The sequence below is a fragment of the Pan troglodytes genome, chromosome 12 (genome assembly GCF_028858775.2).
Source record: "Pan troglodytes isolate AG18354 chromosome 12, NHGRI_mPanTro3-v2.0_pri, whole genome shotgun sequence".
Taxonomy (NCBI): domain Eukaryota; kingdom Metazoa; phylum Chordata; class Mammalia; order Primates; family Hominidae; genus Pan; species Pan troglodytes.
Genome location: NC_072410.2, coordinates 42,826,452 through 42,842,523, shown reverse-complemented (window position 1 = coordinate 42,842,523; position 16,072 = coordinate 42,826,452). Strand labels below are relative to the sequence as shown.

Below are 16,072 nucleotides of genomic sequence, written 5' to 3'. Positions count from 1 at the left end.
ACATGGGTACATTGTAGCACATTGCTGGGAAAAGCTCAGAATAATTAATGGAGAAATATACCTACATTTAAACATGCATTGTCATTTAGCTTTTCTGGTTTTCATTGCTTTAATTGCCCCATATCAGAAGGACATATTCCTTTGAAAGAATGAGTTTGACTAATGTTAAGTTTCTCTTTCAGTTTTTTTTTTTTTTAAGATTTAAAAGATAAAAGTGAATGACTGCATAGAGGCGTGTTGACATTTATTCTTTCTTCTGCTTGCTTGATTCAAAATAGTCATGCTGGACAGCAGGTGGTAAGTGCCTGGTGTTTATGAGGCAGAACAGCAATTTACTATTTTCCTTACTTGTTGCCTTGAACTATGAAGGTAGTAAAAATCCAGGACACATTTATCTTACAGAATTGTCACAATCAACAAAGAAAATCACAGAATCACAGGACTTTCTCATACCACTAGCATTTGCATTTTCCATGCTGATTAGCTTAGATTTTGGAAAAAAAGTTATGAAAATCAGCCACACTTTATATTATCAAATTGCTTTCTTTGTTGTCTTTCTTGGCATTTTGAAAATTCTGTGTACATTTCAGATGACTAAGTAGTTCTCTTAAAGGTTTCACCAATGTTGAAAGCCAGAAAGTGTAAAGATGAATAAGATTTTCTTCCTACTCTTTAACAAGCTGTTTCTTGGCTAGTAAAGACCATTGTCAGCTGTGCACTAAAAGTCTTTGAAACATAATCTATGGGTAAAACCATTGAATTAGTGTTGTATGTGTGCTAGAGCTTTCCTACTGACTTAACTGTAATTAAAAACATTACTTTATGCTCCAGGTCTTATCAGGTATGCCCATCTTTCTCAATTACAGCTGAGTACAATTAGATACAAACTCAGCTTTAAGACGGTTAACTCCTAGCCAAAGAAAGACTGAGCAATATTTGTATTTACCTTCTTGGTAGAAGAAATATATTGTAATACCTACTGACCGGTTTGAAACAGAGGTGAGGATTAAAATTAGGAGAAAGTAGCATTTTAGAGGTTTTATTCCTGGTGGTTATTTGCTGTTTTTGATCCCCTCCTGAAGTATGAAAGAATAATATGCTACTGTGCTACTGCGACTTTAGTTTTTGAAATGGGGAAATGGCTGTTGCATTGACTCCCTCACGATGATTAGCATCGTGCATGCAGAAAGGATACATGAGGTAAACAATTAGTGCAGTGGCTAAGAGCATAGACGCCAGAGCTAGAGGGCACGCATCCCAATTCCAGCCCTGCTCTTTGCCCTGAGGTCATGCCTGCACAATAATTCATCTCTCTGAACACATTTCTTGCTACATCTACTTGACATCTAGGTGTGTTTTTTTGCTTTGCATTTCTTGTTATTGGATATTAGGTCTTCCTATTGGGTATTCCTTGTTTATATGAAGGCGATAGATTTTGCATATTAATACAGGTGCCCATACCACTACCCGATGTTCATATACTTATAATCAACCTTCCACCAGACTTCTCCAGTTAAAGGGCTCATAAGAACTTCACCTGCTCTTCATCTGTTATCTTTCACAGTTGTTCAAGGATCAGCAAATGTTTTCTTCCTCTTCTTTTTTTTTTTTTTTTTTTTTTTTTTGAGATGGAGTCTGGCTCTGTCGCCCAGGCTGGAGTGTAGTGGTGCGAGCTCAGCTCACTGCAACTTCTGCCTCCCAGGTTCAAGCAATTCTCCTGCCTCAGTCTCCCAAGTTGTTGGGATTACAGGTGTGTGCCACCATGCCCGGCTAATTTTTGTATTTTTAGTAGAGGCGGGGTTTCACCATATTGGCCAGGCTGGTCTCGCACTCCTGACCTTGTGATCTGCCTGCCTCAGCCTCCCAAAGTGCTGGGATTACAGGCATGAGCCACTGCGCCCGGTCAGCAAATGTTTTCTTGAAGGGCCAAGAGTAAATATTCCAAGCTTTGTGTGCCATACAGTTTCTGTCCTAACCATTCCCCTCTAACATTGCAGTGTAAAAATAGGCATAGACAGTATGTAAATGAATGAGCCTGACTGTGTTCTACTAAAACTATTTGCAAAGTAGGAGTTTGACTCCTAGGATGTAGTTTGCTGATATCTGCATTATTGGTGTTGTTAGTGTTAGAAGTCTAGGTTTTATCTTTGTCTCCTTCTCCCTCATTGTCATAGCCTATATATTTTCAAATCCTGCCAGATTGACATTCTACATTTTTCTTAAATTCATTACCTTCTCTTTTTCCATATAGACACAATCCTGATTTGTAGTTTCCTCACCTCTCTTTTGGGCTCTGAAGGCTTGATGCTGTCCTGCCTTCTGCTTGCAGTCCTGCCAAAGCTAACTTCCTTAACTGCAATAAGAAACTGTCTAAACCCAAACAGGATTATGTCACTCCTTTGCTTTAAGATCTCTGATGATTCATCATTGCCTAAAAGGGTGTTCTCAAATTGAAAACTTTGTAACATGGCAGAGAAGTCGCTTCAGAACCTGGTTCTTTCTCTCTCTCCAACTGCATCTCCCATTCCTATTTATGTCCATTCAGGCCCTTGAGGAAGCAAGGTAGATGGGATTATATGTATAAGGAGGAATTGCCTGTGAAGGATAAAATAGGAGTGACTGGGCTTTTGTGGAGCTTTTAGACTGCTATGGGGTCAAACACCTTTGAAAGGAGAGCAGGAAAGAAAGTGGATTGAGTAGGAAGAGGCTCAGCACCGTTCCCAGCAAGTCCCAGTCAGGCCAGTGGGGAGCCCGGATCAGGAGCTGAAGCTGGTCATTGGAGGAGTCCCTGTTGGGCAGGAGCATGCGCCTGTGCTCAGTGATTGACTGGCACTGCCTGGGGTCAAGTGCAGCCTACACATGAGACTGCAGTAGAACTACAGGTGCAGCAGATGGAGATGGTCAGTTAACTATGCCCCCCAGCAGTTTAACTCAGAGGAGAGCGGCTTGGGGCCCCTCTATGGCACCGTACATGTGACCAGCTTCAGTTGATCTCTTGTAATATTTTTCATATAATATGCCATCTCTCACCTCCTAGCCCATCTGCATTGCCCCTTCCTGCTCCAAACTTTGCTTGGCCAACCGCTTTTCACTCTTTAAGTCTCAGCTGAGGGATAAACTCTTCTGGAAGTATTTTTTTACTTTCTACCTCTCAACTGTGCAAATTGCCATCATTCAGTCATTCCATAACATCATTAGCCATTTCTCCATTACAGTTGGTTGTACATATTTTTGTGCTTGATTAGAGAGTCAACCTCTTGAAGAAAGGATTATTTAATATGTGCTCTTAGACTCCTACAGTAACTGGCACTCATTTGTTGAATGAATGATTATACTCTCAGTTATCTATTGGGAGGGTTAGGTGACTCAGATAGCATAAAAAGGACAGCATGACAGATAATACTTAAGTATTATATTTAATTTAAAACAATTAAATTTTCGTTTTAAAATAATATACTTTATAATTGTAATTATGACATATTCGACTCATTTCACCTAAATATGGACAATCTTATACAGTTGAAGGAACACTGGGCTTGAAATCAAAAGACCTGTGCTCAAATCCTGGTGACCTCATTTGTGAGCTGAATGACCATGGGACAACATCTCTGGCATCATTTCCCTATTCAATAAGATGGGAAGATAGGGATCTCAAAGACACTGCATTTTGAACCCATCAAACCATTTGTAATACATCCAACTACTTGCTTTGATGGAGGTCTCTCTGTTTCCTCCTCTTATGTCAGAGCTTGCATCAAGCTAGCTCGGTGTCTCATTATATACTGAAATTTTAGATCACATAGCTTTTTGTAGAGACAATGAATGATAAGAGCAATTTAAAAGTAGTGCTGTTATAACAATTGTATGTGTGGTGAGTGCTGGTAAATGTATTATTCTGGGAAGTAGTTTCGAACTACATAGTCTGCTAAATTATTTTAGGTTAAAATTTTTATAGAGCGCCACATGAGAGCAAATGGGAGATCAATTATGTGAGACTAGAGAGACTGTTATAGCACCGACTTGAAGGCAGAATAGGATTCTAGTCTTGTTGGCTTGGGGGTGAATTATTGTGGCTGTTATCTTTATGTCCATGCATTCCAATTGCCACTCCATAAACTGTAAGAATGAAAACCATAATTTTTTAAAGTAGAGATGTTAATAAAAATAAGTAAAACTCATAAAGCACAAAATAGTATGCAAAGCAAATAAGCAAATAAGAAAATAGACATGATAAACATAGATTAACTTAAAACGTAAGAAAAAGATAAAATAAGAAATGCAGGCCCTCTATCTGTAAATGAACTAAAATGACAATGTAAGATGGAACTAAAAGGTCAAAAAGATAAAATGACTAAATGAGCTTTAAGAATGCCGACAGGAGATGGGGATATTTACAATGTAAAAGAATGAACTAAAATAAGTCTGTAAAGTTGTAAACAGCATAAGAGCCGGTCACAGGAGCATACTTTTGCTGCGAAGGGAGAGACGGGAAGGCTTCTCCTCGTCCTTTCACTCTTTGGTGTTGGTGTGCTGCCCTCTTAAAGTATTCTTCTGTGACCAGGTAGGGGAATCTGGCTCCTGGATGTTGATGATGATGATGATGATGATGATGATGGTGATGATGGTGGTGGTGGTGATTTGGTGCCCCTTCCTGCTAGCAGAGGGCAGCCACTCAGAGAGGTGAGGACAGGCAGAGCTGGTATGGAGAACTGAGGCCTGTTAGAGCCCTGTGTTCGTGGCTGTTTGCTGATCTGAATGTCCCTGAAGTGTGTTAGGATAGATGGCTTACCCGGGTGTTTCTTAGTTTTTTAATTACTTTCAAATTATATAATGGCAAATACTCCTCCTTCTTTTCACTTTTTCATTCTGTGTATATTTCTTGCTCAGGATTCATTTCCAGGGGTTGGTTTTTTATTTGTAGGAACTATAGATACAGGCTTTTCCTCTAGCTCTTGAGCCTCTGGTTTCATTTCTGTTTTTTCCTTATTTTCTCGCTTGTTGGAGCCTGTTGGAAACCTGGCCAATTCTCTAAAAACAGACAGAGACAGACACATACAACTACATACACACAAATAAGCCACAGCCCCTTCCATACACATGCCCGTGTGCATATACACACACGTACACATACATGCATCCACTCCACCCATGCATACAAACTGTACCGACCCATTCATAGATTCATAAACACACACACAAATAGCACATATCTTGCCCCATACACACATACACACACAGCTCCACATACACACAACCAGTGCCCATCTCATCCGGGATACACACACACACACAGACACACACCCACATGCAATCAGTACCTCTTCCCGTGCACATGTGCATGCACACACTTACACAGGCCCACGTGCACTGGCCTTTTTTCTTTGTGCCTTTTGTCTCCCGAGCGGCTTCTCCCTGCTGCTTTTCACATCCATCATTGCAGTGCTCCCCATCTGTACTGCAGATACAGATCTGAATATTGTAAAATTATTGTTTCTTTTCCAGGGAGATTTTTTAAAAAGCTTTTCCACTGTGATCTGTAAATAATGAATAATTCCATTAGAAATGTGATGGATGGTGTAACTTTTATGCAGAGTTTGTCAAGCTCAATGTTTCAGGCTTTTACTTTCACAACAGCCCCAGGCAATGGCAGGTAGGAAACTCAATTGGCTGACACTCCAAAGTCTCTCTTGCCACATTTCCCAAAGTGTGTTCTTTGGGTTCTCATAGATAATGCATGCATTTTAAAAGCAGCACTTTCTATGCTCAAATAGATTTGGGAAATGCTACAGTGAACTGACTCCTTTAATGCAGAGCTCCCCAAAGCATTTCATATGATAATTTGCTGTAGGTCATGCGGTATTTCCAAAACATATTTGGCCAGGGAACCTTATTTTTTCATCGAAACATTATATCTCTAAGCTCAGTGTTCCATGGAAAATAATTTAGGAAATAGTATTCTAATGACACTAGTACATTCTCTCTACTGCAGAGAAACTGTTTTACAATTGTCCTTACTGAAGAGTTCAAATTTACCTCCCCATATTTCCATCACATTTGCAGTTCTTGACACGTTTAGTCCTAAAGTACAATAAATACCTGTTCTAAAGCCAGTATATGATTCTGAAGAGTCTCCTGAAATCTTAAAGCAGAACATATAGTTTTCATTATGTTTTATGTTAATATGGTTTTCTATAAAATAGGTCTTTGAAAATCAGTAATCTTTATAAGTAAGATAGTCTAATTATATTTTTACCAGGCATTTCTTCAATTAGGATATTATTTCTTAACATATATTATATGGATTATATATATATATACACACACACACATACATATATACATATGTTCATCATAAATGCATCAACAGAAAGGCAGTAGAAAGCGAGAGAGAGTATGTGAGAGAAAGAGAGATGGTTCCAATGGATGCCCCTGGAAAGAGACATTGCAGACACAACACTAGTACGTATAGCAGGAATATCTGTGCTCCCCTCTCAGCTTTCCTTTGGGACTTTCACCTGTAATAATGAACCCTATAGGGCCATCCACTGTATTGCAGCCTCCACATGATTTTTTGACGCTCAACAGCTGTGCCTAAAACCAAGGCACAAAGGACAAAACCCAAATAGCACATTTTGGGTAAAGTAAACATCCCTTTTTCATCCCTTTTCTAAGATATAAGAGAGTACAAATGTAAGAATGGTCATCTTGCCAAAGCTGGCACAGAATAGCTGTCTTATCTGCAAGATTTCATGCACTGCTTTCTAAATTGAAAAGAGGCTTTGACCAATTAGTGATTTTCTAAAAAATCCAAGATTCCAGTGGACTTCAGACATGGTCTGTGTTTGGTGTATACCTGTTCCTTTCTAAGTCCCAACCTACCTACGCTCATTCCTTAAGACTTCAACATTCTTGTGCCCAAAGGTTCTATCTCTGTGCTCTGGAGATTTGCATTTTAACAGGAATCAGAGAATTGGAGCCCAGATATTCTGCACACAACCTGAACAAACACCCTAGGATGCTTTGGAGGGTTACAACAAACTTTCCCAGAGCATATAGCTGGACTTCACTTTGTAATAACTTAAGCAGTTATTGTATATACTACATCAGCATAAAAAATCCATAAAAGCATCTTTTATCTCCCCTTCTTTTTAGCATTAAGTACAGTAGTAGGCATATAGTAGGTCTTCGGCAGGTACAGATTAGCAATAGAATAACTACCTATTCTTATTTATGTTTCGTATTGTATTTGTAAATATGATAAATTGTTCTTTTCTAACAACTCTTTAAATTTGGTGAATATATAAGGAATAAGGAACGTCAAAAGAAGCAGTAACAGAGTGGCAATTGCACCATAGTATTCTACAGTTGGAAGACCATTTGCCCCATCATTGCCACTCTGGTTCTTGGACCTCTGAGAGTGCACCCCCAATGAAGCACACCATTTCCTGCAGCAGGTCATTCTACTTTATCATTGCTGGAATGAACTTCTTTGCCTCAGGCAGAAAAGGCTCCCCAAAGGAAACCAGCCTTTGGTCAATGTCACCTTTGCTTCTAGACTTCACACAGTTAATGATCACATACCATCACGCTCTACCCTCCTCATTTGCTGGGAGTTTTCCAAGTTCTGTTTCTATCTTTCTGACTACCCTTTCTGTCTTCCTTTTTGATTCTGGTCCTTCTGTATAGGGGTCTTCTCTGGCCTGCTCTTCTGGCTCTATTCACTTTACTAGTATGTAATTCACTAGTTTGTGTCCAAATACCCCTGACATTTACCAGATCCCTATAAAGACTGTTATAGCTCCTGAATTTTGGATGCATATTTCCATCTACCTCTGGGCATCTCTGCCCACATGTTTCCAGGCTCCTAAAACTTGGCTGGGGAAATGCTAAGCTCATGTTCTATGTGACGCCTTCCTTTTAGGAAATATCACTATTTTCCTCTTATATAGGCTCCTTCCAAACAGGTAAATACCTTTATAAGGATACTGTCAGTTATTTGTGACAAGTCTCATACACACATTAGGAATCCTTTTCTAGAACACTAGCATAAATTAACCTGTACTGAATATGCCTGTTGGGTGTTATGTGCCCAAGTTTCAAAAGGCATCCTGCCATGGGAGTATCTGCTTCTCATGAGGAGGATTAACGTGTATACAAGCCACAGCTAATGCATAATTAAGATGTTGATTATTTATCATGTTTTAGCTCTAAAATCTTTATATAATTCCCCAAAGCATTACACTGAAATGTTCTTTCCTTAAAGGCTACGTATTTTTAAAATGCCAAAAAAGTGTCCAATCTTATTTGAAAGCTCTTCCGTTGAGATAGCCTTTGCCAAGAACATATTCTTCAAATAAGATGTGCTCTTTTAGCTGAAGATTACATTTAGGACAAAATATCTAGAAAAAGTTAATACTTTGTCAAGGCAACTTTAGAATTTGAGTAACCAGTTTCTCCTCCTTGGGGACTCCTGTTCTTGCCTCAGATATTTCTGGTTTCAAAACAGGGTGCCAAGGCAGACCTCTCTTCTCTGCTGATTTGTGTGTGTGTGTGTGTGATACTTTCAGAATAAGATTATCCTGGACCCCATGACGTTCAGCGAGGCCAGGTTCCGGCCGTCCCTGGAGGAGAGGCTGGAGAGCATCATCAGCGGCGCAGCGCTGATGGCCGACTCCTCCTGCACGCGAGACGACCGGCGCGAGAGGATCGTGGCGGAGTGCAACGCCGTGCGGCAGGCGCTCCAGGACCTGCTCAGCGAGTACATGAATAATGTAAGTCTTGGGCTCTCCATTCTCATGTCTTGGTGGATTCTGTTCTGCAATCGTGTTGCTCTTTTGGAAGCATAGATAGCAGGAAAAGAGAACAGACCAGGTGTTTACTAAAGAGAGTCAGGTGAAACCAAAGAACTGCTTTGGGAGAGCGCGTGTCGTGTTGTTTCTGAATCCATTTATTTTTGTTTGTTTTAATATGGAACAGGTGGATGGAGAATAAGCTCTTTCACTTTTTACTTGGCTGATTTCTTCTCGGTCATTTTAGTGGCTGCATTTTGAAGTAGGTAAGATTTCAATTGGTAAAGGTAGATGATTGATGGAAACAGCTGAGGATATAGTAAGTCCTCTGTTACAAAGAGCACTTTTAAACCTAAGGATAGCTGTAGATGCGAATCTTCACCCCTAAGAGGCATTAATAAATCTACTAGGTTTAAAAAACGTGTGGATAGGGTTGTTTAAGGAAAAGTTCTAAATGTAGTAAAATTTGGAGGTGTTTTATTGATTCATAGTCAGGAATTGCTTATAAGAGTGAGTCTCTTAAGTTTTCAAATAGGTATGTATGAGTGGTATCTAATTGTATTTTGGCACATCATAGCCATCCTCTCCTATAGTTATAAAATGTGACAGTTTCTGTGTACCTGTAACCTGCAAGAAGGTGATGAAACTCATATTCTTTGCCTTGAAAGGCACTAAATTATGGCTGTATTGATTTGCTACATTCATTCAGCAGAGGCGATGCTTGCAACAGTGGATGATCTGTGCTTCCCCCTTTCCTGGACTTTCGGGTTTGAGATAATTTAGCACAAATTGGGGGAAAATGTAGATAAAGTGAGGTCTCGATATTACATTTTGAAGGAATGCCCTGTATAGCTACCAGGTGGGTAACAGAGACACTGAAAATCTGCTCACAGCTACTGAAGTCCATGTTAGGTATTATTAGGACACCCCGAGGCAATGCTGAAACAAAGCAGCCATTCAGTGTCTCTCCCTCCAGCATCTTACCACTCCCATCATGAGTAAAAATATGTAGCTAACAGACATGCAAGCAAGGAATGAGTGTTGAAGTAGCAGTGCTCCTCCTGCTGACCCTCCAGAGAACTCACTGAGAAAGCAAAAAGATGTCAATGAGAAAACCTAACAAACTAAAAAAAAACAAAATTTGTTTCCTTTCCATGAACCTTCAGATTCTTTGATTTTGGAAGACTTGGCCTTTTTCAGCACACAAAGAATAAAATGTGGATGCATCATGTGGCACCCAGCTGCTTATGAGGACGTCTCTATAGGACCCTGGATGACCAACACTTTCTGTAATTTTGATCCATGGTATTACGTAGGGTGCAGCTAGAAATGTTGACCCCACAGTCTCCCAGCTGAGTGAATCTTTTGAATAACAGATGTGTCAACGAAGAATGCTTATGAAATCTGAGACGCTGTTTGTTTGTTCGTTGTTGTTGTTAACAAAATAGCAGGGCTAATTACACGGATGTGGAATTTGGTTTTACATTAAGGCACGCTAGTGGTTCTATTAATGAATAGTTACTGCCAAAGAAGGAAGTAGAAACTACAGAGATCACAGTGATGGTTAAGATCTCAATATAAATAAATCAGACAAAAAAGTATGTTCTTCTAAATAGAAATCACAGAACGTGACTAAATAAGAGTTGATCAACACGTGACATGTAATTTTCAGTTTGGTGTCTAGAATCCTGCCAACTAGAAGTTTTTCTTTCAGTGTAATCTCATGCAGATCAGCAGAGCTGATGGATTTTTGTATTTTATTGACTCCAGGCACTTTTTGTTTTCTGTTCGCAGCCTCGTGATGCAGGAATGTTTTGTGCTTTATTGAAATCTTAGTTTCTATTTTGACATGGTTACAGACAATACATCAATGGGTATAGTGCTTAAATTTCAAAATGCACAAGTTCTATTCACATTGAACCATCATGATCAAAGCCTGAAATAAAACACCTCCTCCTTGACATTTATGTAAACTGTATAACATTTAGTTGGACTTCACACTTGTTTGGTGATTTCAAGGTAGAATTGGATGCAGCCAGATCACCTTCCTAATTCCTGTCCAGTGCACTCATTTCTCCTGCTGCACAATTTGTATTTATTTTGATATAGCATGTATGAATACAAAAACACATACACATCCATGCCCTGACTGAAAAGTCTATTGTAGTTAACAGCAAACAGTAAATCAGTCTATCATTCCTGGGCTGTTATCTTTCTCTTTCAATTTCATAAGCTCTGAGAATAAAGGTATTATCAAATTATCACCTTGCAAGTTTTCATCCTAATGTGCTAGGCAGTACCATTAGGATAAACAAGTTGTTAAACTGAAAATATTTAAAAATCAGCATAACTGACATTTCTGTTTTCTAAAAATCTCCTCGTCAGTCCCAGATGAACATTCCACTTACACAATGCTTGCTTGTGGCTGAAGCTGTTCTAAAATTGTATACATGCCAAATTGTATGACACAGAGGGAGACAGAGTTGTGGAGAGAAGCTGTGTATCACACCTGATAGAAAAAGGGTCTTCATGGAGCATGGGCTATGACTTAGCCACGTAGCTTCCATTGAGCTCAATAGGATAGCAGTCACATGTTAGATATTTCCACAAATGTGTATTCTACTTAATGAACGTGGGTGTGCAACTTGAAGATGTCAACAGAATTGTGCAGTTAAAAGAAGTGGTGATATTTGAAAAAAGGCTGGGTGAACAGAGGCATGGGGTGAAAATCATCACAGATCATGGCGGTGGTAGAAAGGATGGTTGGAATTCTTTTAGGAAAGCCTTGGCTAGACTTAAGTTGCTTTATCAAGTTGAAGATATAATCCAAAGTGAAAAGATTCTTAAAAAATAATCCCCCTTTAAGTAAACTATTATTATTGTACTTATGTGAAGACTAATGGGTAGAGAGAGACTTAAAAGGATGCGCGGCCTATAGATGTTAATTGGGATGAGTGCCATCAGTGTGGTGGTTGAACTATTATGCTGAGTACTTTAAATAGTTCCAAATTATAGTGAACACATAAACCTTCCTTGGGAACTTATAATTTTATGCAGCTTTCTTTGGTGGCAGTATAAACATAACATTTTATGGGTTTTATTAATAAGAATATTGTGAGGAATGCAAATTTAGAATATTTTATTCATTCAACAAATGTGTATTGTCTGCTGGCCATTTGTGCCAGGCATTGCTCTAGGCTTCTGGGGATACAGAAAGTACCAGAACAGGTAAAATTCTCTGCTTGCTCTCGTGCAGCTTACACTGTTGTGGGAGGAGACAGACAATAAATACTAAGTGATATGAGCAAGAGTCACTTCAGATGGTGATATATGCAAAGAGGAAGTCTAAAACATGGGAGTTAGAGGACGCTGGGTAGTACTGAAGTTAAGAATGGCCTAGGAAGGTGCGTTGAAAGGATGACATTAGATCAAAGACTTCTCAGAAGTGAGGAAGCAAAGAGGCCTTGAGGAGGAAGGGATGACAAGGTCAAGGGCCTTGCTGTGAATGGGTGCCTGGTGCACCCACCCGTTTGAAGCACCATGGGAGTCACAGCAGCTATTGTGAGTAGAGGGGTAGCAGGAGATGGCGTCTGTATGGTGCTGAGGCATCAGTCGGTGCAGGGTGTGGTGAACCATTATACAGAATTTGACTTTCATTCTAATGGAATGAGAGGCCATTGCACAGTAGTGAGTGAAAAATGCCATGATTCAGGTGCTGAGAACAGGCCACAAAGGCAAAAGGGGTAAAAGCAGGAGGACAGGTGAGGAGGCCCTGAGTCCCGTAATATTCATGAGAGGATGGTCTCTTGGGCCAGGGGATAGCAATAGAAGTGGCATAAAGTATTCAAATACTGACTATAAATAAAATTTGCTTATAAATTAACTAGTAAGAAGAATGTGTCTGTTTTATGAACATAAAATCAATATTTGCATTTTGGATGATTTGCATTTTGAATGACAGTTGCAGTTGTATCAATTGCAGCTAATAGGATATCTTCATTTGGTTTTGGTTGCACAGGAAATTCTGATTTACTTGGGTGTTGAAAGTAGCTTACTTGGCAATGCCTGGACACTCTGCTAGACAGATTGCATTTGAAAGGGGAGTTAAGTAGAAAAATTTTGTTTCAACGTTGTATCACCAAAAATGTCTAAGTATGGTTCACATTCTTATAAAAGACTAGAAAAATTTAATACTTATTCTAAGTATTAAACTGTAATGCAGAATTGTAAGGAGAAAAATTACTACTTATTCTAGGTACTAAAACTGTAAATGAAGAACAATAAGGAAATTCATTAAACTGTTACTTCTTTATGCACAATTCATGGTTAGGCCTTGATGAGAATATGCAATGAGCAGATGTGCCTGGTCCGTGTTGTGTCTTGTGCTGCTGTACAACCTGTTTCAATTTTATATGCATAAACTCTCTGTGTAGCTCGAATTTTTTTAAGACTAATTTAGAGCTACAGTTTTCTTAAACAATCATGCAGTTAAACTATTTTCAAATGATGGCAGAGATCCTGGTGGCATAAAGTAATGCTGCTGTTCTCTGCTGTAAAATATGGTGAGATATTTTTAATTGTATTTTTAAAAATAATTACAATTGTATATTTTTTTAAAATTTTGGATCCAACTTTTTTTCAAGCCTCTTGAAGCATCTAAGTGGATCCCTGGGGTTAACAATTTATAAACCATTAATATATAGAAGGTATTAAAAGCACATGAAGACATATTGATATGGGAACATATATACATATTACAAGTGTTTGAAGCATTGTCATAGCCTTTGTTAGAGAGTAGAATTTAACATAAAGTGGGTTCCTGAAGGAACCCACTTGTGAGGATTTGAGGACTAAAATAGGATCTAAAAAGGTTATTTCCAGCCCGGTTTTATGGCCTATACACAGCAAGCCTCCAGCATGCTGTTCCACAACACTAGATGAGTAATACATGAGATGATATCCAGGGCCACGAGATCTCTAAGAATGTGGCTTTTACATTTTTGTATAGTGGAAAAGAAATATATGTTCACTATAAAGAACAAAAAGACAGAGAAAGAAGAAAATAAAACATCTCATCCCCCAAAATAACTGCTAATAATTTGGTATATGTCTTTCCAATGTTTCTGAGCATATAGGAGTGGTATATTTACACACACACACACAAACACACACACACACACACACATTACACTTTGCTTATTTTTTATAAAATGGACTCATATTGTAAATGCTGTTTTGCAATCTATTCTCTTTACTCAATATATTGTGAATATGTTACCATATCAATAAACATTATTTAACCTTATGTTTACTGGCTGCATAGCATTTTATTATATGAATATGTGATAATTCATTTAGAAGCAATTCATTTTGAGTGTATTTTTAGGGAAGAGCCTTGGAAAAGATAAGTAGGGAAAACTTTTCCTGCTGGCAGTACAGAGTTCTGATTTTAGACCCAAAGCGTGACTAGGAACAAAATGAGAACGAAGTGAGGACACAGCTTTACAGTTTCTGTGGTTCAGGGGATCCCTGACAAGTCTTGCGCAATCAGATTTTTGCATATAAACAAAATTTAAGTGCCTCTGGGATTCTATTTGAAATAATCTTATGTTTATTTATATTCATTTTCTATATAAATCTGATTTTTATCTATCAGAATTTATTTAAGTTGGCTGTATATTACTGCCGAGGGAGGCCCAGAACAACTAGTTGGCAAGTTCAGTATTTGGGTTTGATCTAAAATCCCAGAGAAAGATCGAATCCTTCTGAAGGGACTGTCATCAGAAAGATAACTTTGCCATAGGAATTGCTATACTGCCACATTTCTCCCATATGGGAAGCATGAAAAAGACTGAGTAGCTCTTATTACTTAAGAATAAGGCTCATTGTTGATTAAACATGAAATTTGTTTTGAGTATTATCTGGATCTTCTCTTTTCTCTCCTTCCTATTATTATGTAGATGAGGGAATGCAACTCCCTGAAGTCAGCTTGGCTAATAATAACTTTCTCTATTAAAAGGTGTGACAACACAATATAGAAAGTAATGTTTGAAAATGTTTGTGGGCAATCGAGATCTAATGTTGCCCATACCTTTGCCTAATGGCCCTGCATTCTAACGCAAAATTAAGAGCTGCCTAATGAGACTGGTAGCTTCATTCAAGGGGAAGAGTCCTAATATTCTACATTGGTGCCTGTGGTGAGGTTTTCCTTGCGTTTTTCTTACTTGTATCTTTTCTTCTCTTTCCTGTTCTCTTTCTTCACTGTATGTTCAATGCCCTCATCTCTATTAATTTTGAACTTCAGATTCCTCTGTGCATTTACACTTCCCATGCAAAACTTTTGCTTCCTTGAACAGAGTTTTCTAATTCTTCCCCTTCCCCTCCCCTCCCCTCCCCTCCCCTCCCCTCCCCTCCCCTCCCCTCTCCTTTTTTTTTTTTTTTTTTGACGGAGTCTCGCTGTATCACCCATGCTGGAGTACAGTGGTGCAGTGGCGTGATCTCGGCTAGCTGCAAGCTCCACCTCCTGGGTTCAAGCGATTCCCCTGCCTCAGCCTCGCAAGTAGCTGGGACAACAGAATTCTCCTGCCTCAGCCTCCCGAGTAGCTGGGACTACAGGCACCTACCACCACGCCCAGCTAATTTTTTGAATTTTTAGTAGAGACGGGGTTTCACCCGTATTAGCGAGGATGGTCTCGATCTCCTGACCTAGTGATCCGCCCAACTTGGCCTCTCAAAGTGCTAGGATTACAGGCTTGAGCCGCTGTGCCCAGCTTTTTTTGTTTTTTTTTTTTTTGTTTGTTTGTTTTGTTTTGTTTTTTGAGACGGAGTCTGGCTCTATTGCCCAGGCTAGAGAGCAGTGGCGCGATCTTAGCTCACTGAAACCTCTGCCTCTCAGGTTCAAGCAATTCTCAGCCTTAATTTTTTTTTTTTGAGACGGAGTCTTGCTTTGTCGCCAGGCTGTAGTGGAGTGGTGCGATCTCGGCTCACTGCAACCTCAGCCTCCCAGGTTCAAGTGATTTTCCTGCCTCAGCCTGCCGAGTAGCTGGGACTACAGGTGCCTGCCACCACGTCCAGCTAATTTTTTATTTTTAGTAGAGACGGGTTTCAGCATGTTGGCCAGGATGGTCTTGATCTCTTGATCTCGTGATCCGCCTGCCTTGGCCTCCCAAAGTGCTGGGATTACAGGTGTGAGCCACCGTGCCTGGCCTTTAAATTTGTTTTTCATTGGTATTTCTTGCTCAGATATTGCCAGAGTACAGTTATGTTACCAATCCTTTCTCTGA

The 16,072-nt window shown here is 39.3% G+C and overlaps 1 protein-coding gene across 5 annotated transcripts in view; it reads left to right on the top strand.

Moving 5' to 3' along the window:
• The window catches only part of CTNNA2 (catenin alpha 2), a 1,472,650-nt gene that overhangs the window by 717,237 nt on the left and 739,341 nt on the right, over positions 1-16,072 (top strand). For all 5 annotated transcript variants that reach the window (XM_054678551.2, XM_016948864.3, XM_016948863.3 and 2 more), the window contains one exon: positions 8,568-8,771. In XM_054678551.2, the coding sequence (XP_054534526.1) occupies positions 8,568-8,771 (204 nt within the window). The remainder of the gene's footprint in view (positions 1-8,567; positions 8,772-16,072) is intronic.